At 36.0% G+C, this 27723-nt stretch overlaps 3 protein-coding genes across 4 annotated transcripts in view; 2 read left to right on the top strand and 1 right to left on the bottom strand.

Moving 5' to 3' along the window:
- LOC130994894 (uncharacterized) overlaps window positions 1-27723 on the top strand; it is a 1167164-nt gene that overhangs the window by 781494 nt on the left and 357947 nt on the right. The window lies entirely within an intron of this gene.
- On the bottom strand, window positions 7937-15529 carry LOC130994818 (general transcription and DNA repair factor IIH helicase subunit XPB1). Of its 2 annotated transcripts, XM_057919888.1 has the most exons (21): window positions 15433-15493; window positions 15248-15288; window positions 15072-15147; window positions 14817-14979; window positions 14070-14292; window positions 13940-13996; window positions 13708-13851; window positions 13095-13175; window positions 12905-12992; window positions 12111-12448; window positions 11919-11994; window positions 11614-11807; window positions 10870-11033; window positions 10698-10770; window positions 10370-10483; window positions 9736-9816; window positions 9589-9648; window positions 9391-9474; window positions 9129-9271; window positions 8908-9041; window positions 7937-8219 (listed from the first exon to the last, which is right to left on the bottom strand). In XM_057919888.1, exons 1-20 carry the CDS (start codon window positions 15440-15442, stop codon window positions 8954-8956), a joined length of 2298 nt encoding a protein of 765 aa, XP_057775871.1. In that variant the 5' UTR covers window positions 15443-15493; the 3' UTR covers window positions 7937-8219; window positions 8908-8953. The 2 variants fall into 2 exon arrangements, with proteins under 2 accessions (XP_057775871.1, XP_057775872.1); XM_057919889.1 differs by lacking the exon at window positions 7937-8219 and having other exon boundaries at window positions 8473-9041; window positions 15433-15529.
- Window positions 17027-19759, top strand: LOC130994409 (putative late blight resistance protein homolog R1B-16). Its single transcript, XM_057919452.1, has one exon. The coding sequence runs from the start codon at window positions 17027-17029 to the stop codon at window positions 19757-19759; it is 2733 nt and encodes a 910-aa protein (XP_057775435.1).

Genomic DNA, 27723 nt, shown 5'->3' with positions numbered 1-27723 from the left:
TATTATTTTTAATCTATTTTTTATTTTTTAATTTTTTAATTTTTTAATTAATAATCCGTCCGTAATTCCGTCGGTAAATATTATTAAGTTTTTTGTTATTTTTATTTTTAAAAAAATTTTGTATTATTTTTTAATTAATATTATAATTTATTCTTATTTTTAAATTATTGAGAATATTTTAAATTTAGTGTTATTTTCAACAATAATATATATATTTTTAACTAACTATAATATTAATATTTTTTATTATTTTAAATTCGATCGTATATTTATCATCATTCTTTCGTCGGCACCACAAGTCTTAGATATGACTTCAGCATATTCTAAAGTTATGAATAAATGATATTGTATATTGAAATAGAGTTTAAATGAATTAATAGGTAGTTATATTGTTACACGATTTTGTGAGGAAAAATGAGGATGACGCTCTCTTCTCCCTCGCTAACCCTAGCCTCATGCCATCCTTAACCGCCGCCGCCGCCGTCCGTTCTTCCGGCAGATGGCTTCCACGGTCGTCGGTCCAGATAAGGGGGGTCTCAATCTGCCCTCGGTTTCAGCCAATTTCGAAGCACCTCGATCTCAATCTACTTATTCATCCCTTTCTCCGTTTCAGCGTTCTCTGCTCATGGGGTCGGGATCTTCTACCGGAGCAGTTGCAGATCGGCCGCGCTCGCCCGCTGCTGCTAAGGCTCCGATCGGTTCTATCGTCCCTACTGCTGTAGTCGACAACTCCTCCAAGAACCCTAACGTGCAGGAAACTAGGGTTTCTTATGCGATTGCCACAGGCAAGAAGACGGATCTGGCAGCGCATAACTTCCATGATCTCAAGCCCACGAAAGAGGGTGATCAGTTCTCCCTCAAAATACCGATGGATCTTTATCTTAAGGAAGTCAAGGAATTCGAATTTGCTTTGACGGGGCGCTTGCTGCTTCGGAAAGGTGATAAGCCTCGATCAACTATGGAACTTAAACTGGAGCTTCAGGACTTATGGAGTTTAACCTCTCATTGGCAACTCATTCCGTTGGGAAAAGGTTATTTTACGCTCCGATTTACTTCGGCAGCAGACTTTACGATAGCAAAGGCGAAAATGGTTTGGGAGCTCTCAAAGGGGCATCTCCGACTCCGTAAATTGACCTGAAATTTTGATCATTTTAAAGAGAACTCCCCTTTGGCAAATGTTTGGGTTCGCATACACTATCTGCCAATTGAGTATTGGAATCCACAGGTGATCTCCGGGATTGGACGGTTTTTGGGTCATCCTTTGAAGATTGATAGAGCGACGGTGGGGCGCGAATTTGGGCAATTTGCACGCATACTAGTTGAAATGGATATGTCTCACAATCCCCCTTCTTCTCTTCTGATTGACCGCGGGGATATTTCATTTTACGTTGAATTTGTCTTCGAAAATTTACCGCTCTACTGTGATAGTTGCAAAATAACTGGTCATGCACAGGATACGTGTCGGAAAAAAAGACGTGTAGAGCCGGCCTCTAAGATCGACTCTACGACTGTTGAAGGCGTGCCTGAACTACCAGATCCGAAGACACTGCCTGGCAATGAGTGACAGGTTGTTGAGAGGGGAAAGAAACACGTGGCTTCAACGGAGCTGGCCGCCGGGGCGCATCAGCGTTCTCCGGGGAATTCCTTTGCTCTTCTTTCGATGGAAGAGCAAGAGATACAGCAAGAGCAGCAACAACTCCAAGTTGTTTCGGCGGTTCAGGAGCTGCGGCCTCATTGTCCTGATTTGCCAGCTGCGGCGACGGCTCCGGATGACAAAGGGGATCAGCAGGCTGGGAGCGATGTGGAGGTGGACGAGGAGATTCAGGTTGAGATACCGGATGGAAGCGCAGCTGAGGTTGCTTTGGGGAATGACCTGACTTCCTCAAATTTGGAACGTAAGGCTTCGGTTCTTGAGACAAGCAGCGGGAATGAGGATGCACTTGCGGCAGCGGGAATCACTTCTCATGATGGCAAGGTTTCGAACACTACTACGACGGATGATTTTGCTAGTCGTCTAGGTAGGTTAGAGGAGCAAGTTAACCAGGGCATGTAAATGCTTGCTGAAAATGCGACGCCTAAGAGACGGGGCCGTCCTCCGAAGGGGATGGAACGTCCACGTGTTCCACAGAGTTCAGAAGATACTATAAAAAATCGCCTAAGGAACGCAGTGGAAATGGGCTATAAGCCGAGAGACTTTGTCATTGATCATGGCAGAAGTACTAGTATGCAGGTTATGAATAATATCGCCAACGGTAGATGGGCAGATGAAATGGAGTTGCAAGAGAAGCACACAAATATGGATTTTCCTTTTTACTAGTTGGTTGTGTGTTTAGGGTGTTGAAGCCTTTCTGGCTTGTGAGTTCTATTCCGTTGTTTTTTTTGTTCTCTTTTTTGAGTCCCGATCTCCTAGTCTGCGTATTTGTGCTTTCATGAGATCTTTTTTTCTTTTCCTTTTATATAAAACCGCATTTTAAAAACAGGTGATAGTTATATTAATAATATGCGTGTTCTGTACTAGTGACCACTCGAAAAGAACTTCAAGGTTAAGCGTGCTTGAATTAGAGCACAACTAAGATGGGTGACCCACTGGGAAGTTCGTCTTAACGTATGCAATTAAGTTCAAAATACATTAGAAATACCAAAATACTTGGGAGAATAAAGCTAGATTGATATATATATATATATATATATATAAATTATTTTTATTATTTTTTCGTAAAAAAAATAGCGACAGAAATGAATTTCGTCGCTAATACCGACGGTCATTTTCGTCGCTAATTTTAAACGACGCTGGCGTCGTCGTGTGCTTACCTACGGACGGTCCGTCGGTATTTCCGTCGCTAATTAGCGACGGATGCGAAATTCCGTCGGTAATTTTTTTACCGACCCCTTTTACAGCGACACACGGCAACCGTCATTAATCCGTCGATAATCGAAATTAGCGACGAATTTTTGGCGATTAGCGACGAAAAATTTCGTCGCTAATCGCCCAGTTTTTTATAGTGAGCGTCATCTATGAATTCATTTTTAGCACTTAGATCATCAAGATTTACGATTGATTTATCACATTTTTGGATGAATTCATGGTCTTGAGTTCGAATCCCACAGGAAGCGAAAATTTTATTTTTCACAATTTTGACATTTACACAGAGAATTCAAACGTGCTTACATAGAATTCATATATTTTAGCTAGTTCGCATTTTATATGTTAAGAATTGTTTATAACCTAGCAGCCGCAGCCAATAGCCCCTTGAGGGGCTCTTAAATAGTCACCACCATCTGTGAGCTCCTTCCCCACAGTGGGGCTCTCTAAACCTGAGCTCTTTCCTTTTCATTTTCTCTTTATTTTTAATGTATTTTTTAATTAATTTAAATATTAAATTTAAACAACATAAATTTCATTAAAATTAAAGTTTAACATTACATTGAGTTTTTAAAAAATACAATAATTTAAAAAATATTACAATAATTTTTATTTCTATTTTATTGTTATTTTAAATGCATTTATAGATTAAAATAAATATTAAATTTTAACAACAAATGATAATAAAAAATAATAATGTTATTGATTAAAAAATGAAATGAAAAACTAGAATTAAAAATATTTGGAAGCTACATTAAGTTCATTTTGTATTGAATCTCATATCGAAAAGTGTATGCTTCTCTACAATGTGTAGACACTATAAAAACAGAAGCCACATTAAGTTCATTTTGTATTGAATCTCACATACAAAAGTGTAGGTTTCTCTACCATGTGTAGAATATTATAAATAGTGAAGCTACATTTAGTTAAAATTAAAATCTTGATTTTTTTAATTAAATCACACATTAAAAAAAATATAAGTTTCTCTATAACTAGTACTTGGGATGTCAATCTAGCCCGAAACTCGTGGGCTGGCCCGATTAACCCGTCATCCGAGAGGGTTAGGGTTGAATATTTTCAACCCGATAAAAGTTACAATCCGATTAGCCCATAACTGAATAGTTCGGCACTCGATAGGGTCGACCCGACTAACTCGATGGGCTAGCCCGAAACCCGAGTACTTAAGATAGAATATCTAGATATAAAAATAAAAAAATGATAAAATATTATAAAGTCTCATCATTTCACTATTCTATATTTTTGAGATGCTTTGGTTCTATGAGTTCAAACTATTATTGGATATTTTATTATTTTTTCTTTAACAAAGTTGAACATTTTATTGTTATCAACTTATTTTATATGTTATGTAATCTTGATGTTTTTACAATATCTCATATTTTTGCATTTAATGCTTGCTATATAATTTATATATTTGATTTCTATGTATATTTTATACATTATACATTAGATCATTAAATATAACAAAATACAAATGATTATTTTATTTTTACGCCTTTAAGTCGATTAGCCCGAAACCCGAACGTTTAGGGTTAGAGTTGAAGGTTTATAATCCGAAAAAATTCTCAGCCCGATTAGCCCGCACTCGATTAACTCGGAATCCGATAGGATTGGCCCGAAACCCGGTGGGTTGACCCGATTGACATCCCTAACTAATACGCTCATCAGTGCGATGCACGACAAACATCGAAATTAATCGATATATTTAAATAAATAAATATAATTATTAAATAAAATTAAAATATAAACAAATACTGCAAAACATGTTTTAGAAATAAAATAATCCACGTCAATTACTCAATAAATTCCTGAATTTAAAAATATAAATTTTTATTTTGTATAAAGTGTAATGATAATTACAGTTATTAAATAAATTTGTAAAATTATTCGCTAATGAAAATTAGCATTACGCATTATTATTATATAATATTATGCATTATAATAAATAAATATTTTCATACACAATCTTTAAAAGAAGGTTGTAAAATTTTGATGAAGAGAGAGAAAATAAAATATTTTAAAATTTAAATTTTTTATAACTTAGTCGTTTTAAATTCGTTTTTCATGGTTTTTATACTATATTAAATTTAAAATGTATATTAAATATTTTTTCATGAATCAAATTTGATGATGTTTAAAAAAGAATTAAAATATAAAAAAGAAAAATAAACAAAGAGTAGAAAAATTGGTGGGAGAAAGAGAGAGAAAAAGAGAGGGAAAAAACTCATCTTTTATATATTATATAGATATGTAGTACACTATAAATAGTGAATCACACATTATTTTTCCTATTGGTGTGTTGCCCACACGCACTTTCTCTCTCTCCAGTCTGCGCTTGCCTCGCTCCTTCACGCACTGCTCGCACCCTTCCAGCTCGGCAATGACAGGGGGCTCGTGCGAGCCGGGCGCACGCCCACTCTGTGAGACTTGTTGTGGATGCTTTAAGACTATCTTTATCAATAACCTATATCAATCCAACTTTTCAATAAAAAAATCATTTCTCTCTCTTCCATATATACAACCTATAATTCTTAATTTTATACTTTATCAATGACCTACTCCAGTTTTAACATATTTTCTTCTTTCATTATTTCTTGTTGTATTTTTTAATAGAAAAAGATCAAGTGACACTTTTTCATTTGGAGGTTGTTTAGTGGGTTGGTCTACATCTTTTTTTAACAATCGATTATTCGAACAAAGTCATTTCATCTATTTTTTTACTATTGTTTAAATTCTTTGTCTTATATGATGACCAGTTGTTTGGGTCACGAATAAAGATAATTTAAGGGGCTCATTGTTACGAATGCTCTTATAGTGGGATGATGAAGTACTATTTAAGTTATATATAACCTTTTATTTTAGTTTGCACGGTGTTGAGCTTTACTTTTTAGTTAATTTGAGGATTAAAAGAAAAATATTATTTTAGTTAGGGTTAAGTACCAAATACCCCCAACGTCGGGGCCTCTATCGCGTATAGGACCCTATAGTCAGGGTCCGCGCTGTTTACTACCTCAACGTGACTAAACCTAAGCAAATCCTCCCCCCAACGTTGGGCCCCTATCGCGTATAGGACCCTATAGTCAGGTATTAAGTACCAAATACCCCCCAACAGTGACTTAATGCAGGGGGGGTATTTGGTATTTGAGGGGGGGATTTGCTTAGGTTTAGTGGCAATATTCAAAGGATTATGGGGAATGGTAGAGAGGTCAGTTTTTGGGGTGAGACGTGGGTGGGGAACAGCCACCTCAAGATCCTCTTCCCTAGACTTTTTAATCTTAGTCTCTTTAAAGATGGTAATGTGCAGGAGGCTGGGGAATGGACGGAGGAAGGATGGGTGTGGGATCTCAAGTGGCGAAGGGAGCTGAGGGAGAGGGAGAAGGAGATGGAGGAAAATTTGAGGTCAGTCATTGGGGCGCTTTCTCCTTGCCTAGAACTTATGGACGGCTGGAGCTGGAAGAACGCAGCGGGGGGGAACTTCTCGACTAAAGCGGCCTATGAGGAGTGCGCAAAGGCGGAAGGTGATCATTTTGGGAGACACATTGAAGCTACTGCCCAAATGTGGACGGCACCGGCTCCTCACAAAGCCAGAGTGACAGCTTGGAGAAGCATTTGTAACAGGCTGCCAACCTGCGAAAACCTTCTCAAAAGGAAGGTCCTCATCCCAGCCGAAGAACAGTGGTGCAATGCATGTGTGTGGAGGGAGGAAACAGCTGAACATTCTTTTCTCCATTGTCCGAAAGTCGATCGCGTGTGGGACAAAATCCATCAATGGATTGGAATGGAAACGGCTAAACCACAAAAAGTCGAAGATCATTTCATATCTTTCATTGGAGGAGGAAGAGGTAAAAGAAACAAGAACTTCCTTAAAGCTCTTTGGATTGGGACTGTTTGGCTGATCTGGAAGTATAGGAATGAGAGTAGGTTTGAGAACAAGAATTGGGAGGTGTCCAATCTTGTTAATGAGGTCAAAGGGAGGCTTTGGAGCTGGAACAAAATCTTCCATATTGTCGAGTTCAATGTTTCTTTTACCTTGTGGTGCTCTAACGAGTTCGCACCACTTGTTTGATGTTTTTGGTACTCCTAGTACCACCCCAGTTTTTTAATGAATTTTTTATTGATAAAAAAAAAAAAAAAAAAAAAGTAAACAGCGCGGACCCTGACTATAGGGTTCTATACACGATAGGGGCCCCAACGTTGGGGGGGTATTTGGTACTTAACCCTTTTAGTTATTAGATTTTAGGGTGTTACATGGACAATACCTAAAGTAGAACCGATTTAAGAGCACTCCCAACAGAAATCTCAAAATTATGCTCCTATATTCCTCCCTAAAGCTTTCCTATTTAATTTTAGGATCTCGATTTTATAATGCATACACCAGATCTCCTATTTTCTACATAAAAAAAATAATTATGTGTGGACCCTACTAATTATAAGCTTAAAATAAATTTAGGGTGGATGTAAATTTAAGATTGAATTTAGGTAGGTGTAAAAATTTTTGTGGGCCCCATCCAATTTAGGGGATCTGCTGGATGCATTTTTTTATCTCATTTTTAATTATTTTAGCCTAAATTTAGAGTTAGTGATGCATTTAGGTGATCTGCTGAGAGTGCTCTAATAGTATAAAAATTAGGAACTTCTGAAAAATTGATTTTAGCCCTGATTTTACATTTATTCTCGTGATCTTCAAATTTCAGTCATTTCTTCGATGTATGTCTTTATCATTTTTTCGTTTGATAGAGTATCTTATTGCATTTTCAATTTCAATATTATTCATTATAAATTTATAATATAATACTTCACCCGTTTCACAAAAACATGAACAATTTGTCATTTTGAGGCGTATCACAAAAACATGAACATTTTTATTTTTGTACGCTATTTTTTTTATTTTTCATCCCTCCTTTTCATATTTATTCACAAAAAAATCATCATAATCCATCACTACTTTTCATCAATTAACTCATTACTCTCATAATACTTTATAAAATTGGACCCATTTTTCACTCACAATAACTATCAACTAACATTTCTTAAGACTCGTGTCACTCCCAATTGTTTATGTTTTTGTAAGACGGAGGAAATAATTTTTATTGTATGTGGAAGAGGATGTTATGAGTATAATCATTAAATACACATTTTAATAGGAAAATATATTGTGTTTATTCATTCAAATTTTAATTTACAACAGCCTCTAATCAACTGGGGAAATTCTCAATCCAAAGTGGTCTCGAGAGCTCTTTTTTGCATACTGAGCTAGATTATGCATAGTTGTATTGGCTGATCCATACATCTTCAAGATATGAAGCGCAAACTCAATCCACAGTTGTTGCTGGATAGCCTGGATTCGTTAAAGAGAAAATTCACATCCTCTTTAAATTATGGAAGTATATACATCTATAACAATGCATTAATAATAATAATAATAATAATAATAATAATAATAATAATAACAACATTATGCATAGTTGTATTGGCAGGGTTAGGCTAGAAATAATATTAGAATATAAACTACGAACTGTGAACACTTGATGAATTATCTGGAAAACATGATGAATTCACTGCAAAAAATGACGACTTCAAAAGAATAGATGTTTCGCCTCCATGGAATTCAAACTCAAGACCATGAACAAAGTGATTAATTGACTGTAAATCTTTACAATGAGTGCAACACCTTGATGGATAAATACATCAATACAGTGATTTTATATTATACATATGAAGTGTTCTCATATCTCGATGAAAAATAGAGGGTTAAGCTGCGTAGCTGAATCGGTCATTGGCAGTGGTGAGGCCATCGGGTGGGCGAGGAGGAAGATGGAGGAGGGGGAAGAACATAGGCAAGAAGTGCGGTGGTGATGAAGGGAACCTTTTATTATTGTGTCTCAAATTTTGATCTTGTGTTAATTGCATTTTGTGGTATTTTGTAATTACAACACCACTTTCAAATTGTTGCTACGAGACAACCAAAAAATCCAAGTTTGTAGAGCACAACTAAGTAAATGATATTACAATGTTTACTCTTTTACCTGTTTCTCTTTAGTTTGATGTATGCAGATTCTTGAAGTCGAAGCATCAGCCAAACCGTTTCTTGAATAAATGATGCCTCTTAGCCGGATCCTTAGGCTTGCTCTTCATCTGGCCGTGTAGCTTTTTACCGGTACTGCAATTAAGAGACGAACTAGGTCAGATCCAGCACTCTGTATGTACCTCACGACCAAGACGGCAAGGGGCCGAGCGCGATGCATACCTATATTCCATGTATACCCTTCCGTTGGCTCCAGACATTGCACTCATGGATCCAGCTGAACGACGGGCTTTTTGAAGAGCGATGTCATCTGCATCTTCTTCTAGTTGCTCCAGCCCAACTTCATTGTCACCTGCACTTAGCACCTTTTGGGGAACAAAAGGAGTAAGGGTATTAGCATTTTAGAAAGTATTTTCTCGTCTCCGGTCTGGAGAAAGACCAAAAGTCTCAAATTATATGACAAGCTACTCGAGTTTAGAAGCACCTTTCCAAGAAGTGCAAGCTGGTCATCAAGACGGTGGTAGCTCAACTCGGCGCCTGTATCAGCAGGAGGCAAGCTTGTGATCACCTGAAACATATTACAACAGTCGGAAACAACATGAAAAGAAATTTAGCGAAATAGATGATATTTGTGATAGAACATACACGAGCAGAATCAGATGGATGGATGTTGATGTGGTACCTTAAAACTATAACCTTGATCGATCAAAAACTGCTGCCTTTTTGTTGAATAATACATCTCCTACATCACAAAAATAGTATGATCTTAAGTGAATTGCTAACGAATAAAATAGCAACATATTCTGAAATTAGAAGCCTAAGAAGATACCTGAGTGTCTGTAGATACAAGAGAGTAGAAAAATGCATTGTACTCTTCCTTGCCTCCTGCCACCCTGTCCTGAGGCTTCCCCTACAACCAAAAACATTTACATAATAAGACTTACAAACTTTCCCGATAGAAAACAAACCTGACTCGAGATACTTCCTGATTTGAAGAGAGAGAGAATATAATTGATGGGAGAAACAAGAAACAACAGTGAGACAAGAAAAAAGCTGTGAATGTCACAATGTACCATAACATTATCTTGGAAGATCCACACAGAAATTTCACAGTTGTTTATACATAAAATCATCAAGTCAACACCCAGAAAGTGTACGAGTCTGCAGGCTCTTGAGGTTTATACATGTTCCAATGATAAAGAGGGATATATAGTTAACACCATCATGCCCATCACATACCATGCTAACAAATTGCCTAAGAAGCCGAGCACAACATGGAAGCTTGAAGTGAGTAACTATCTTCTCTTATCCAGAAAGAAAAAGCCAGCTAATATTTTCTCATAGTTAAAAAGACATGTGTATGAACATGGCGTATGCTCAAAACTTCCTTATGAGAGCACTCTTCCGTGTAACATACAAATGACCAGATTTGATAGCTATGTACATGCTTCTAGAGTACCTACCTTGGCCCTGAGAATACGCCCAAGTCGTTGAGCTTCTTGACGCCTTGAACCAGCATGTGATGAAATTTGGATTATCACATTAGCCTCGGGAATATCTATAGAATTATCACCGACCTGTAAATTATAGCAAGCAATTATCTTCTCTATTTACATCATAATAGTTGAAATAATTACATCAAGCGAAATGTAGACAAGTTTGAGTTGACAAGAAAATCATGACTCATAATGTTGCCTGCAAACATCATATGCCTTCTTGTTCAGTGTCAGTGACCAATAGCAGATACAACACATTGATAAACATTAGGGAAAGATAAGTTGGTCACCATACCTTCGAGAGAAAAATGGTATTCACATCTCGACTGGTTTTGAATGCTTCAAGAATTTTTGTTCTTTCAGGATGGCTGCAAATTATAAGTTCAGAAAATATAACGAAATAGCAATAACTACATCAAATCTAATGTGGATGGGGTGTTCTTTTTTTTTCTTTGGTTAGCACTAACCTGGTGGCACCATAAATCATAGGTTTTCTAAGCTTCATTGCATATTCTGTCAGCGCAAAAAGATTGTCTGCAAATACTATAATTTTATCACCACGCTGCTGTTCGTGGAACCGGATAAGGAACTCACAAGCCCGGAACTTATTGGGGTTCATCACATAAAGAGCCTGAAAGGTAGAAAGACAAGCATATATCAGAGGTAACACGGAAACAAATACACACAATCAATCAACCATGAAAACAGTTTTCATCTGCTGAAACCAAGCAAAGTTGTTAGAGCTCTGAAGGCGGTAGGCACAATAAAAGAGGTGCCTAAGTGAAATTCAATTGAGGATTTCAATTTTTACAGTTCTACTTACAAATTTTGATTGGGCAACTTAACTAAAGGGGTCCCCTTGATTACTGCAGAAGATGAAGAAGCAAGTTCCATGAGGACTTGAGGAATTTGATTAGGAACTAGGAAGAGGATGAGGATGGTTGATAAATTATGTTGAAGTCAATGACAATAGGCAGTCATCTAATAGGACATGCTTTATGTTATGACTCTCCCACTCTCATGCACAAACACACACACACAGAAAAACAGACACACACAAACACTCTTTTCCAATATTTGGTAAGAAGCAGGAAATGAGAACATCTATGACATATATAAACAGACATCCATTTAAGGGGATGAAGAATCTGGAGCAATACATGCCAATTTCTTATAAGCTGGCTCAATTTTAAGAATATATACCTCCTTACCTGTTTTTTCTTTGAATTTTCTTTCTTCAAGTACTCGGCAAAAAACTCCTTTGTCATTGGACACCAAACTTCTGCACACTGAACATTTGCGATAAATCCTCCTTTCACAAGGTCCAACCAATTCGCCTCATACAACTTTGGACCAATTAGGAAGTTCAAATCTGTAATCCTTTCGTCCTCTCTCACAAGAGTGGCTGGGAAACAGTTGGTAACAATGAATTATTCTCCATCAACTCAGCACAACAGTAAATCACAGATGAATGATAAATATTAGATTTACTTATATAACTTGGAAAAATACAAACCAGTGAGCCCGAGTTTGCAGTGAGATTTAGTTAGAGCAATGACCTTCCTGAACATTTGAGCAGGAACCACGTGCACCTGATATTTTGAAGAGACGAGCATGTATGCCACATCTTAACTCCAGAAAAGCTTCATATTCACCCAATATATGTAATATGAGGATAAACATACACCATTTACCGATGACACATTACCTCGTCCATGAGAAGCAATCCCCACTCTCGGTTCCTTATTTCCTCAATTATTTTTTCTGCTTCTTCAGAACGTTTTCCACCAAATGCAATCATATTGTATGTTGTCACCACCACCCCAGCATTGCCGCGGAATCTTTCTTTGCTGTCAGATGTGAAACGACATATTTGTTCTTCTTTGATGGTTGACCACAGCTTGAACTGGAAAGCCCATTGATCCACAGACACCGCATTTGTAGCCAAACAAAGACAACTCTTTCTTATTCGGCAAGCTGCAGATACACCAACTAAAGATTTCCCCGCACCACAAGGTAGCACAATAATACCAGAACGGGCCCTGCCTGAAATGTCGGAAAATTTTGACTTAGCATGATACAAGATTCTTCTACAGGACCCTAAACCACAAAAAGCTCAATCCGTCTTCCCAAATGCAATGCCCCCTACCCTATCTCCAAGCCATAAGATAATTGATTAACAGGGAATCAGATCCATTTCCAAGTATGACAAGAGCATATAATCTGCCTAAGCCATGGTAAAGTATTGAGAATGGATTTTAAAACAGGTTGCTCCCAGAATAAATGGCAAACTGAAGCTTCTTTTCCTCAGTCTTTCAATATTCACTAGGAGTCTAGGAGTAGAAACACTACCACCACTCCGTATTGCTACCTAACTTAACTCCTCATATATTCTCAAGTTTAAGCTTGTTTTTTACAGATAAATAATAGGACCTCAGAGATTATAAATAAAATTTTGAAAATAATGAATAATGCCTGTAGGTTGGATCTAAAGACCATTACCATTTCCAAACATCTTGCTAAGACTCTTTTCTTGATAAGGACGTGGTTGCGCATGGGGCTTCAACTCCACCTCAAGATCAGGGTTGACCTGCAATATGCAGAACATCAGTGGAACTTTTCAATAATGATAACCATGACGTTCAAGCTCCTGTCCTTGCTTAACCCCAGTGCAGATTTTGAAGCTACTGACCGGATCATTTCTGAAGTCATATTCCTCCAACATTGGATAATTTAAAGCATTGGGTAAACATCGTTGCTTTACATTTTCAACCTGCAAGAAAGAAGCCAAATTATGAGAAGGTGATCTATGTTAACTTTCAGAGGTTTGACACGTGACACATCTCAAATTTATAGACCTAAGCCAATCAAAGGCAAAATGGGGAAAGCATGATCAGAAAACAGTTCAATAACTAATCAAATAGTTGATTCCCCAGCCAGCTGGTTTTGATCAGCAAAGTTAGAAAACCAAAAACAGTGATCAGGGAAAACTCTGTTGTTGCATTTTGGCCACAGATCTGAACCTCATATATCAAGAATAGCACTACTATAGTCGGTTGGTTCCTCAAAACACCACAAATGTGCACAATGCTTGCACACCATTTAAGGCTCCTCAACAAATTACTTCAGTTATTATTGTTTATTTGTAGGGAATAATCAAAACTAACTGGATTAGACAAATTTCTCAAACAAAATACTTACAAAACCCAATATAAGATGAATTATCCAGGAATGAAGCCAGAGGTTGAATATATTAGAAGCAACAAGAGACTCAAATTTTGGCTTGAAGGCATCCAAGAACCAACCTGAGTAGGGTCAATTTCAAATGCATGAGTTTCTTTTTCTTCAGCTGCAGCTGCCAACTCAGCTTCATTAAGCAACTCTTCATGAGTACCTTCTATTTCACCAGCAGATTTTCCAACTGTAAACCCATCAGCACCACGTGATCCCTGTAGACACAGAAGTCAAAAACTTGTATGACAACTCTAAGTAGTTTGATAGTTAGATCAGAGTAAGCTGATCTCACTAAGTACATACCTCAGAGGAAATCCTAGCTCGTCCTATAACGTCGTCTTTAAGCAATGTCTTTAACACCTGGAGAAAAGCATCAGTTATATAAGATACCGCCCCATATTTCCTAGAACCCAAGTATAGCAACAGATCTTACCTCTGGAAATGGGGATTCGACAAAGTATTTATTCTTCTTCAGGACCAGCTTCACTTTGCCATAATTAGCAGTAGAATTATGAATGAAGTCAATCATTTCTTTTGGAAGCTTGGTTTTTGATAGTTTATTCAAGACAGATATGATGGTTTCTGTCTCAAGTCCCACCGACACTGCTGCATATAAAGAATGTGGAGTCAAGTTGTACTCGTGCATCGACTCTGGCCTGTAGAGCAACATGCACATTAAATCCTACTTCATAATATTGAAATGCACATAACAACTATTAAAAAAGCAAATGACTAAACAAAAGCATCTATACAATCTTCTTTTTCTCCATTAAAATGGTAGGCTGTTTCAAATGCTAGCTTTGTCCTCTAAGCTATACAGCCACTGTCAATTCCAAATAATCCAGCAGAAGTACGTCGAGAGGAATATGATAGATGTATAGACTCTGACTAATTGGGAACAAATCATTCAGGACAGTATACAGTACTTTAATGCTTCACTATTATCAGAGATGTATAGTACTCACGAACAATATATTTCCAAGACATGAACACACTAACAAAAACAAGTTCACTAAAAGAGAACACCAGTGAAGTTTTCTGTCCAAGTTCACTGTCATACTTGGGGTTTAACTAACAATAGGAAGCATCTTTATTTGTCAACTACCATCAAGTGCTAAAATTTGGCAAATAAAAATGAAGAAACAGACGCACATTATACCAAACCGCAGCGAAACCATACCTGCAAACAGGTTCAGCAATCGCAATGAGGAAATCATACGCCTGTTTGTATAATGAGGAGAAAGTTTCAAGGAAAATCCGACCATCGGCACAAGCCCATAAGGGCCGATTCATGTGATCAGGTTTGAGTTCCAATTTCGAGAAATCCCTCTTTTTCCCCTCACCTAGAATATAAATCAAGCAACTCAATACACGCTACTTCAAAAGGAAAATAAATGTAGAATTTAACGCTGCAATTCAATCGAAGTATTCGTACCATCACGAGGATCATCCTCCAAATCTTCTCCGAAGTGAGAACTATAGTCTTCTGCAGTCGAAGCCCTATGTTCATCCTTTAAATCAAGGAATTAAAACAATAAATATTCAGGATTGTGATAGGGTGCCGAAGAATCGCAGGAAAGAAACATATATGCATCAACGAATTTTAAGAACCTTTGAGAACTTGATCCTTTTGCTGGGCCGATTTTTGTCACCTGAAAATTGAAGGCAGATTTACATCAAATTATCCACCAAAATCTCAATTCAATACTACTGCATGAGTGTGCTATGCGTTTTCCAGTGGTATATTTCTTCAGATTTGCATAACACGATTTGATCAATGGTGGCGATGGAATTACCGTTTCCCATTGTGTGGATTCCACAAACTTCCTTCGTAGCTAACTTAGCGAAAATTATGTGTTGTGTGTTTTAATATAAGGCGGGGGCGAGGCGGCGAGGAAGATACATTATTTATTATTAATATTAATATTTTTCTTTTGTAAATGGAACCTGTAAATCTGTAATAAATTTGTAGTACTATTTGATTACAATTAATAAAAGGGTTATTATAAAAAAAAAAAAAAATAGTCCCGAGCTTTAACTTTATGTTGATTTTTTAGCTTGAATTTATAAAAGCTATAAATATAATATAATTTTTTTTATTGTTTTATTTATAATTCGAGTCAAAATTCTGATTAACTACAAGGTGACATGATTCGTTGGAAGTTAATTTGATAATTGAAAAAAATAAAAATATATAATATCAAATTTTTTATCTCCACATCAACTCTCAAACATCATCGTTTCACTTGAGAGTTCAGATTTTAATCTAACATTTGGAACTTATGTGAAAATAAAAAATGAGATGTTTTTTTACAGTATACATGAAAATTCACAGAATTTGTCAGGCGAGTGTTTTTTCAATAATTTTAATAATCTTCTTAATAAAAAAGTGTTTTTCAATAATTGTGTGTACCATGAAAAAAAAGGGAAAACACACTTGTGAAGTTGTTGGAGTTTTTTTTATGAATAATAAATGAGTAGTTTAACAAATAATTTTAAATATCAAGTGACTGTGGATTCAAACTTAAAATTTTTAGTCTGAATCACTTTTTCATTATGTCAATACATATATACTAAATTTTTTAATAATTAAAATATTAAATTTAAAGAACTCAAATCTAAAACTTTTAATTTCAGACATTTAGACCAACGAACACACACCACGCTAGATAAAATTTAATTTTGTAGTATGTCATTGACATTTTATTTTATTGTTATTAATTTTAATTTAGTATTGCAATATATCTTGTACTCATTATGCCATCTTCGCATTCTTCTATTGTACAGCGTCTCATTTTATGCCTATATAAATATTGTAAAATTTAAAAGTTATATATCAAATAAATTTAAAATTTAAAAATTATAATAAATCAACAAACTTAATTTATACAAGTTCGACTCTTTTATTTTATTTTTTTGAAAAACAACCAACGGGTGAACGGTTAGGCAGACCTCCAATCAATAAATAACATCAATTAATATTCATACATGATGCTGTCCAAAAGTGACAACGTAAATGAAAATCAACAAAGGAAGAATATAAATTGAAGTGAGAGATGAAATACATGACCGTAGCAATGCAGATGAAATACAAGTTCGACTCCTGGTTGTACTGTATTTAGTAAAACAAAGCTACACGTAAAATCAGCAGCCCCAAATAAACTATTTTGGGCAAGCTAAAAAAAAAAACTATTTTGGGCTAAATAATTAAAAAGCTAAACATAACTACATAAGCTGATAAGCACACTCCCACCAACTTCAACCTAATCAGATTTTCATCTTCTTCTGTGGGCCGTATCTCTTTCAAAAACTCAACTAAAAACAAAACCCCTCTTTCGTTTGGAGCAATCTGCAGACTGCAGTTTAATCTAATCGAAGGATTAATTTGAGATGGCAGCTTATGCAGCTCTGGTTTCTCTCTTGAACAATATTCAGCAGATGATGACCCATCCTAACCTTTCCACTTCTTTCCACAACTATCAGATCCATTCCCTCGAGAAGAAGGCTGCTTTGTTGCTCCATTTCATAGAGACCTTTAATTATGGTGGACTTAGCCAAGAAGCACAACATCTCGAAAGCCTAATCACATCTGCTGCTCATACAGCTGAGGATATGATTGAATCACACATCGTCAATCAACTCCTTCCTCTTTCAGCTGATGATCGCGAAGCAGATTTCAGTTTCTCCTTGTATCTACGGAAAAAGGGGGAAATTGAAGATCAATTTCATAGTGGATCCAACCAAGCAATTCAAGAGCCTGCACCTTATGTGGCTGGAGATGGATGCTTGGAGTATCTGCGGCAGATAATTGAGGACATGGATGCTATCATCAAAAAGGCCAATGAGTTGAACGAGATACACAGATTAAGAGAGGACCAACCACCCACGCCTTCAACACCTAAGTATGCTCAGACCAGAGAAGAAAGTGGTATGGTGGGATTTGGTGATGAGTTGATTCAACTTCTTGACGAGCTCACCGGTCAACGATCCAATCTGCATATCATCTCAATCATCGGTATGGGCGGCATGGGTAAGACTACTCTTGCCAAAAATATTTATGCTCATCAACTCATCATTGAACGCTTTGATATTCGTGCTTGGGCTACCGTATCTCATCAATACAATGCTGAACAAATTCTTCAACAACTTCTTTCTGACAAAGATAACTCCTCCGATAAAGATGTAGACAAATTAGGAGAACAGTTGCATAAAACTTTATTTGGTAGAAGATATTTGATCATATTAGATGACATATGGTGTGTTGAAGCTTGGGATGAAGTGAGCCGCTTCTTTCCAGATAACGGAAATGGAAGCAGGATTGTTCTAACTACTAGGTTGTCAGATGTGGCTAAAGATTGTGGCTCGTCTTGCTTTCCTAAGAATCTTCTAAATGAGAATGAAAGTTGGGAGTTATTCTGTAAGAAGGCATTCCAAAATGAAGATTGCCCCACTGAACTAGAAAAAGTTGGAAGGGAGATTGTTAAATTGTGCAAAGGACTAGCATTGTCCATTGTTGTGATCGGGGGGAGACTTCTAAAGTCTCCTAGAACTGTAGGATATTGGAAAAATGTTGCTAAAGATATAGAATCAAGTCCCAGTTCAAAAGAGAAAGAAGAAAGCTTAGATGTATTGTTTTCAAATTATAGCCACTTGCCTGCTCGTTTAAAGCCTTGCTTTCTTCATATTGGAGTTCTTAAACTTACTAATCATGAGAACCTCCATATCTCAAGAATCATCCAACTTTGGGTTGGTGAGGGATTTTTGAAATCAAATGGAGGCCTAGTTTTGGAAGAGATTGGAGAGGATTACTTGAAGGAACTTATTGATAGAAATCTGATAGTAGTCAGCAAACGAAGTAAAAATGGGAGGATGAAATGTTGTGATATTCATGATCTTTTAAGAGACCTATGCTTAAAAGTAGCTGAGCAACAAGGGTTTTTTCATGTTATCTCTCAAGGTCATGTAGTAGGCACAGAACGTCGCCTCGTATATAACAATGCTTCCCGGGGGAGAGAAAGCGCTAGACTTCCACTTGCACGCTCTATCATGAAATTTAAATTTGAGAAAGAGGAGTCTTATAAACATAGATTGGTGCGAACTTTGGATGTAAACAATCACAGGTCAGTTGAAGTACCATTAGGGTGTGTTAACTTGCGCTACCTTGCTTTGCGGATCCCTGATAAACTGGGCGCGATGGAGCTTCCCAGTTCATTATCCTTGGTATGGAATCTGCATGCTTTAATCATTAAGAATTCTTCTGGGAATCCTCCTACAGTACTTGCACCAATTGAAATTTGGAAGATGCGACAACTTAGGCATATCAAGTGTGGTCGAATTTATCTTCCTCAACCCGACGGACAAGATTACTTGTTGGAAAATCTTCAGACGCTTGGGAGTGCAGTGAATTTGAGGTTGAGTGAGGATGTGTGCAACATCATTCCCAACATCAAGATATTGCATCTTGAATATAAGCATGACTTGCAAGGTAATGATGATAGTTTGATTGAGTGTTTGTGCAATGTTGATCGGTTGCATAAACTTGAATCACTCAAATTGAGTGGGTGGTGGAACATGGATTATAAGTTGAATGAGATACTCACATTACCCAGTTCGCTAAACAAGTTGTCGTTGAGTTATTTCGAATTAGATTGGGAAGATCTGAGCTTGATTGGTTCGTTGCCCCTACTGGAAGTTCTCGAGGTACAATTCAACTGTTCCATGGTGGAGAGTAGCACGTGGAGTGCTGTTGATGGGCAATTTCAACGCCTCAAGTTCTTGAAAATTGAGTGGTGTGATCTGAGATGTTGGAATGCAGATAGTTGGCATTTCCCAATTCTGGAGAAGCTTCTTCTTCATAATATGCCTGAGTTGGAAGAGATCCCATTGGGTATTGGTGAGATACCAACACTCAAACTTATTCATGTGAAGAATTGTAGTAACTCTGCCGCCATTTCAGCTATCAAAATAAAAGACGACCAGCTCGACTATGGCAATGACGACCTTCAAATCCAAGTTGATGTGAATACACGTGTACAACAGAGCTTCATGGCAATGGTGGAAAAAGAGGGCTTAACACTCAATAATGTTCAATCTAATATATCTCCTTTAGGCTTTTATTTCTAGTTTCATATTCTGGGCTTGTATTATTATACACTTGACAGCACAAAATATATTCCCATTAACCAAAAATAGACGAATTTGCCCTATCTAGCGTTGCAGTGATGTCTTTGTTTAGTGTAAGTGTATAAATCAATCATAATGCAAAGTATGTTTTGGTATATTGTGTTTAATTGTGTTATTCTTCTTCCGTCCACGAAAAATTTGCCACAATTTCTTTTCGGTTGATTCACAAAAAAATTGTCACTTTTATATATAGTAATAGGGTCCACATCACTCCGCTCATATTTAAAGTGAGACATTTACTCCATTAACAATTGCACTCATATTTTATTAAAATTTGTGTCGTCTACAATATGATAAATATTTTGTGGACGAAGAGAGTATTATAGATTTTCTTGGCTTGATATCATGAAATGAAGTGCGAAATGAGAAATTAATATACATCTATTGATACTACTTTTTATTTAGCATTATTATCGGGACTCAATGTTGACCAAAATAAGATGCCTCATGCATATTTTGTAACAATTCATAGGAGCCGTAACTTGTACGCTTGTTTTTTTATACTAGCAGAAATAGCGTGTGATGCACGTTTAACAAATGTTATTTTATGTGATGAAAGTTTAATATATTGATATTATTATATAATTTGAATGTGTAATTAATACTCTCTCCGTCTCAGCCAACATGGAGCGTTTCTTTTGGACATAGGATTTAAGATAATGTTTAGTGAAAAAATGAAATGAAAAAGTAAAATATAAGAGTAAATTAAAAAGTAGTTTTAATTTCTTCAATTGAGCGCCCCACTCTTCTCCTCTATGTAATCTCTTCATATTGTAGAAGAAAGCTTAAGTTTAATCCATTTTCCTTTTGCCTTTTTTGTTTTTTGTAACATTTTTTCTCTTGAATATCTCATCGCATTTTCTTGTCTTTGACAAAGATTTTTTTGGCTATGTTGACGATCTTTCGGATGCGAATTGATTCCTCCATCATCGTTATATTAATTTCATACAGCATCACATGGCAATTAATTTTTCTACTTTTGCAATGTTTTTGGAGTTAATTTAAAAGAAAAAAGATCAATCTTTTTCTCTGTTCATTAACGATATATTTCTGCAACATTAGGAAGAGATGAATTAATTGCACCTTCGGCTGAGCAAGGATGCCTTGAAGTTCAAGGTTCGATGCTTCAAGTATCTGTACCCACTTTGGTGTGTTCGACTTTGAGGAGGCCGAAAAGATGAAGCAATCTCTCTCACCAGTTATGTGGTTTGGTAATTGGGTTTAAGTAATTTTGGAATTCCTTGATATAAAGGGATACAGAAATAAATTTGTTGATGTCAACTTGGGAGAGAGTAATCTATATCTATATATAATATAATAATGCAGTTTTTATCGGTAACAAATTAGCGCTATTATTTAAAAAATCAGTTATTGACTCAACTGTTTTGCATCAACCACCGAAAATCCTAAAAATAAAGGTAGAAAGGAGGGAAAAAATCCTAAAAATTAACCACTGAAACTGTAGAAGCATCCTGCCCTGCCTCTTGAGAGCACAGACGACGTCCATGGCGGTGACTGTAACACCCCAATTTTCATAAACTTTTCAATATAAAATCTTTGAAAAATTAATAGATAAAATAAAATTTTTTGAATTATAAAAGTTTAAACCAATTTAAATCAACTTGTCAAAACTAAAGTAGTAACATGAAATAAAATGATAAACTAAAAAATAATATGTTCAACTTAAATTTCTATGAAAATACTAAATCTCTAGTCATTCTCGACTTCCATGGCCGCCTCAACTCCAAAACTGCAAAACTGAAAAGATAAGGGGTGAGCATATTGAAAATACACTCAGTGAGAAACCATGCACATATTCACATACGCTTAAGCATGCAAATAATTCACATTGTCATACACATATACTTAATTCTGAGTGTTTCTGAATTTTTGATCATGTACTTGAACATGATATTCTGAGTTTCTGATCATGTACTTGAACATGATATTCTGCGTTTCTGATCATGTACTTGAACATGATATTCTGCGTTCTGATCATGTACTTGAACATGATATTCTAAACATGTAACTGAGCAAGCATAATCAAACATGAACTAAAAGCACATTCAAACATACGTGAATATAACAACAAGCATATAATCTCTCACCTTAAAGTCGAAGCTTATAAATTCAATTAAACCCGGAAAGAGGATCCTAATTGCACTGCACCGATTAAATAGATAAAACGTTTCAATATGAATTCTAGCTTAAACTAAAATTTTATAGGCAAAACTGTATAATATAACCGTATATATATATATATATATATATATATATATATATATATATATAGGGAGTGGTTCAATTGAGAAGCTCAAATGTGTTGAGAAGTTGAGAAGCAATGTAATAGATGAACATGTTAGTACATTTTGATGAACATGGTAATTAGACCCTAGATCAATAAATTCTTTGAACATACCAAATATAACTGACGAACATACAAATCTATTTAATTTGTTAAAAAATACGTCACCGACAAGGATCGAACCCCAGATCAAACTTGTGTTCATAAAAACTAATTGGCATGTTCATCTATTAGATTGCTTCTCAACTTCTCAACACATTTGAGCTTCTCAATATAACCTAACCCTATATATATATATATATATATATATATATATATATATATATATATATATATATATATATAGGGAGAGGTTCAAATAAGAACCACTAAATAAAATTAGAACGGAAAACCATTTTAAGCCATTCGATCATCAAGATCTACGGTGGATGCATCATCTTGGTGGATGAATGCAGATCCTGGGTTCGAATCCTGAAGGGAGCAAAATTTTTATTATTTTCGGATGCATTAAATTTAATAACGAATGCATTAATTTATATAGCAGATGCATTGATTTTAATGGTTCTTATGTTCTCACGATAAGTGTGGTTCTCATTATAACCACACCCTATATATATATATATATAGGAATTGGTTCAATTGAGATTTATATATATTTTGAGATTTTGAGATAAATGAACATATAAGTACATTTTGATGAACTTGTCAATTAATTTGTATGAACGCGCGTTGGTTTAGGGTTCAAACCCTACAAGTGGCGTGTTTTTTAAATAAATTAAATAGATTCATATGTTCATCAGTTATATTGGTTATGTTCAAAGAATTTATTGATATGTTCATTTATCTCAAAATCTCAAAATATTTAAAATCTCAATATAAGCTAACCCTATATATATATATATATATATATATACCTAAACATAAAAACAATACTAATAATTTGATACTAAACTAACTGTTCGAAACATGAAAAATTTAAACTAATATTAATAAATCACATTAAGGCTTTAAACCTAAACTAATCAAATATCAAAATTTGTTAACTAAAATAAAATTACTAATGGAAGTCAAAGTCACTATCTATTCCAAAACATGAACGAAAAATTATATATATATATATATATATATATATATATATATAATCTACTAGTTGAAACTTAATAGGCAAAAAAATTGGAAAGGTATTCTGGTGATCATCGATTCTGATGAGTGGAAAGAAAATCAATTACTAACAAAATAAAATCATATCAAAGACTTACTGTTTGAAAAACAAAAACTCAAGCAATTAGCAAAGCTTTGCGTGAAGTAAAAATAAAGAGGAAAAAAGAAGAAGTACCGATTCTGCTGTTGCTTCCAGTTTATGCGTGTGTGCGTGTTTTTGGGTTTTAAAAAATAGATCTCATATTTATACTAGTCTTTAAAGAGTTCTAGTTCTAATAGGAAACAAAAATAATACTAATAATAATAATAATAATAATAATAATAGTCTAGCTAAAATTAATGGTGCATATCTATATGTATCATTTAATTATTTTAAAAAAATAAGCTATACCAGAAAATACTATTAATTAAACTTATAAAATCAATCTAAATTATCAGGGTGTTACAGTGACAATCTTCCTCCTGGCGTGGTTAGTGTAGGTGACAACATCGCGAATCACATGCTCCAAAAAAATCTTGAGCACTCCGCGAGTCTACTCGTATATGAAGTTGGAGATTCGCTTAACGCCGCCTCTTCTGGCAGACGGCAGATGGCGGGCTTCGTAATCCCTGGATGCTGTCGCGGAGGACCTTCCTATGCCGTTTTGCTCTGCCCTTTCCCAGGCCCTTGCCGCCTTTGCCTCTTCCCGACATGCGGTGCTGATTGGGTGGTTTCGAGAGAGAGGTTAGAATTGGGGGATAACCCTCAGTAATTAAATATTAAGCATAAAAAATTTAATCGATTAAATCTCTGCAAACTAATCTATAACTCTATTTCAGAAAATCAACCCCCATTTTAGAAAATCTTCTTTACTTGGTTTGTTGTTCTTCATCACATATAAGCAGCAAAATAGGATGGAAAGGCAAAGCCCAATCCCAGATGTTGTATGTGACTACATATCTCATGCATATATATATATATACAGGGGTTTAAGTGAAAATAATGAAAGATGGAGGAGCCATTTGCAATAAACTGAAGCAGCCAACAGAAATCTGTTTTAACAGAATCGGTTGCAAGCAGTCAACTTGCGGGTGCCTTGGAGATCAAGCCTTTAGTTAGTTTAACCTAAATTTCTGTATATATACTCTTTGTAGATTAGAGTGTTAGGATGATGAAAAATCAGCTGAAAAGAAAGAGAAAAACGAGAGTTACAGTAGCTAGAAGATAGCTTGTGAGCTGTGAGGTTTTTCTGCTTTTGTTGCTGTTTGTAATCTGTAATCTTGCTTGATTCATAGTGAAACTCATCTGTAGCTGTGCTACCGTGGATGTAGATCTCTGTTGAGATCGAACCACGTAAAATTCCTGGTGTCTTGATTCTTGTTTTTCGTTTTAGAGCATTCAAACTTCTACTTCAATTCTTGTTTGTGAATTCTGCTTTGCAAACTGGCAGAGAGTTGTGAGTTGTGTTTCTTGATGCTGTGAGTATATCTCAACTTTTGTAACAAAGTGGCGCCGTCTGTGGGAATCGAATTCCCACGGTGAAGAAGAGTGCTCGCGAAGAAGAGAATCACCCTGAAAGCAAGCTGTTTGGTGACCAGAAGGATTTGTGTTAGTTCTTGGTAAAAGGCATGGCGATGACAAAGTTTGAATCTGAAAAGTTTACTGGAAAGAACGATTTCTCCCTTTGGCGGTTGAAGATGAAGGCAGTGCTCACGCAGCAAGGGCTGCTGAGTGCTTTAGAGCCAAGCAAGATATCCAAGAAGGAGGAAGACAGTGACAAGATTCAAGATATGTTGCAACGAGCACACAGTGCCATTATACTTAGTCTTGGAGACAAAGTATTGAGAGAAGTTGCTCGAGAAGATACTGCTGCTGGTGTTTGGGCCAAGCTAGAGGCTCTTTACATGACCAAGTCTCTAGCTAACAGGCTCTATATGAAGAGGAAATTATATTCCTACAAGATCAGTGATGATAAAAGCATCTTGGATCAACTAGATGAGTTTAACAAGGATCTTGATGATCTTGCAGACATTGAGGTCCAGCTGGAAGATGAAGATAAGGCAATATTGCTTCTAAATGCCTTACCTAAGTCCTTTGACAACTTAAAGGATGCTATGCTGTATGGCAGAGAAACATCCATCACTCTTGATGAGGTGGTGAATGCTATAAAGTCAAAAGAACTCCAGAAAGCTGCTGATACCAAATCTGAGACTCCAAATGAAAGCTTGAATGTAAAGGGAAAGTTTCAGAAAGGGAAATCAAAGAAGCCATGGAAGGATAAGAAGAAGTCAGGCCCTCAATCGAAGTCAAAGGAAGAGGACTCAAAAGAGACAAGAAAGTGTCACTACTGTCAAAAGCCTGGCCATATTAGAAAGGATTGCTACAGCTGGAAGAAGAAGCAAGCCCAGAAATCAAACATCACTGACACTGCTGATATTGCAGAACAATATCAAGAAGCAGAAGCTCTAAACATTATTTCTAACTCAACTGAAAATGCTTGGATACTTGATTCTGGTTGCTCATTCCATATGTGCCCTACTAAATCATGGTTTGTTGATTTGCAGATGGAGGATCTTGGCTCTGTAATTCTGGGAAATGATGAAGTTTGCCCAGTCAAAGGAAAGGGCTCTGTCAAGTTAAAGCTTCATGATGGCTCTACAAGAATACTGAAAGAAGTCAGGTACATCCCTAGCCTAAAGAGAAACTTAATTTCTTTAGGACTATTGCAGGCAAAAGGATATGAATTTAAATCTAAAAAGGAATGTTTGCATGTTGTTAAGGGAGGTAAAACTATCTTGAAGGGAATAAGGAAATACAGCTTATATCATCTGTTAGCTTCTACTGTCATTGGAGAATCTGAACTTGTAGTTAATGATGAAGCTATTATGTGGCATAATAGGCTAGGTCATGTTAGTAAACAAGGACTTGCTGAACTTAATAAACAAGATCTTATTAAGATTAAAAATGATGCTAGCTTAAGTGACTGTGAAGCATGTTTATTAAGTAAAAGCAAGAAGCTAGTGTATCCAGTAGGTAAACATACTTCTATTGCACCTTTACAATATATACACTGTGATCTGTGGGGGCCTTCTAAGACCACTACTATAGGTGGAGGAAATTACTTTATATCTCTTATAGATGACTATTCCAGGAAAGTGTGGGTGTATGTTTTAAAGAACAAATCTGATGCTTTTGATAAATTTGTTCAATGGTGCATAGAAGTTGAAAATGAAAAGGATTGTAAGGTCAAGTGCTTAAGAACTGATAATGGGCTCGAATTCATTTCTGAGAAATTCAGTGAGTTTTGCAAGTCAAAAGGTATTAAGAGACACTTGACTGTTCCTGGTAATCCTCAACAAAATGGTGTTGTAGAGAGGATGAATAGGACTTTACTTGAAAGAGTAAGGTGTATGCTTGAGAGTTCAGGGCTCCCAGCCAGATTTTGGGGTGAAGCTGTTACTACAGCAGCATACTTGATAAATAGATGTCCTTCTACTGCTTTGGATTTGAAAACCCCTGAAGAGAAGTGGAATGGAAAGCCTGCTGATTACTCAAACTTGAGGAGTTTTGGTTGTCTTACTTATGCTCACATAAGACAAGATAAATTAGAACCTAGAGCCCTGAAATGTGTCATGATAGGATACCCTACAGGTATTAAAGGTTATAAACTATGGTGCATTGAGGCAGGAAAGGGTAAAGCTCTAATCAGTAGAGATGTTGTCTTTAAAGAGGAAGTAATGCCTTATAAAGATAAGACCCCTGGTACTAAGGTGGAGGTGGAGCAGTCTAAGAAACCTCTTGATCCTAATGAGAAAAGAGAATCAGAAGAAAGCACAGAGATGTATGAAGTAAAGAAGAAACTGACAACTATTCTGAGGATACAGAAAATGCTCTCAGTGAATATCAGCTAGCAAGAGATAGAGTAAGGAGAGAAATTAGGCCTCCAGCTAGATTTGCTCAAGCTGATCAAACATATTTTGCCTTGAATGTTGCTGAGAAAATAACCTATCAGGAACCAAGAAATTACAGAGAAGCTATTACTTGCAAAGATAGTCAACATTGGATTAAGGCTATGCAGGAAGAGATTGATTCACTGTTAAAGAATAACACCTGGAAACTGGTAAAAAGGGTTAAGTCTCAGAAATGTGTCAGTTGTAAGTGGTTATACAAGAGGAAAGTGGAAGTGATAGGAAACACTGAAACTATCAGATATAAAGCTAGACTAGTAGCTAGAGGTTTTACACAAAAGGAAGGTGTAGACTTTAATGAGATCTTTTCTCCTGTAGTCAAACATAGTTCAATCAGAATTCTCTTGTCTTTAGTTACTCAGTTGGGATTGGAATTACATCAGATGGATGTAAAGACTGCTTTCCTAAATGGAGAGCTTGAAGAAACTATATACATGTGTCAGCCAGAAGGTTTTGTTGTGAAAGGGAAGGAGTCACAAGTTTGCTTGCT

Source organism: Salvia miltiorrhiza, chromosome 7, assembly GCF_028751815.1.
Source record: "Salvia miltiorrhiza cultivar Shanhuang (shh) chromosome 7, IMPLAD_Smil_shh, whole genome shotgun sequence".
NCBI classification, from domain to species: domain Eukaryota; kingdom Viridiplantae; phylum Streptophyta; class Magnoliopsida; order Lamiales; family Lamiaceae; genus Salvia; species Salvia miltiorrhiza.
Note: the sequence above shows the minus strand (reverse complement) of the source record. Positions and strands in the feature narration are given on the sequence as shown.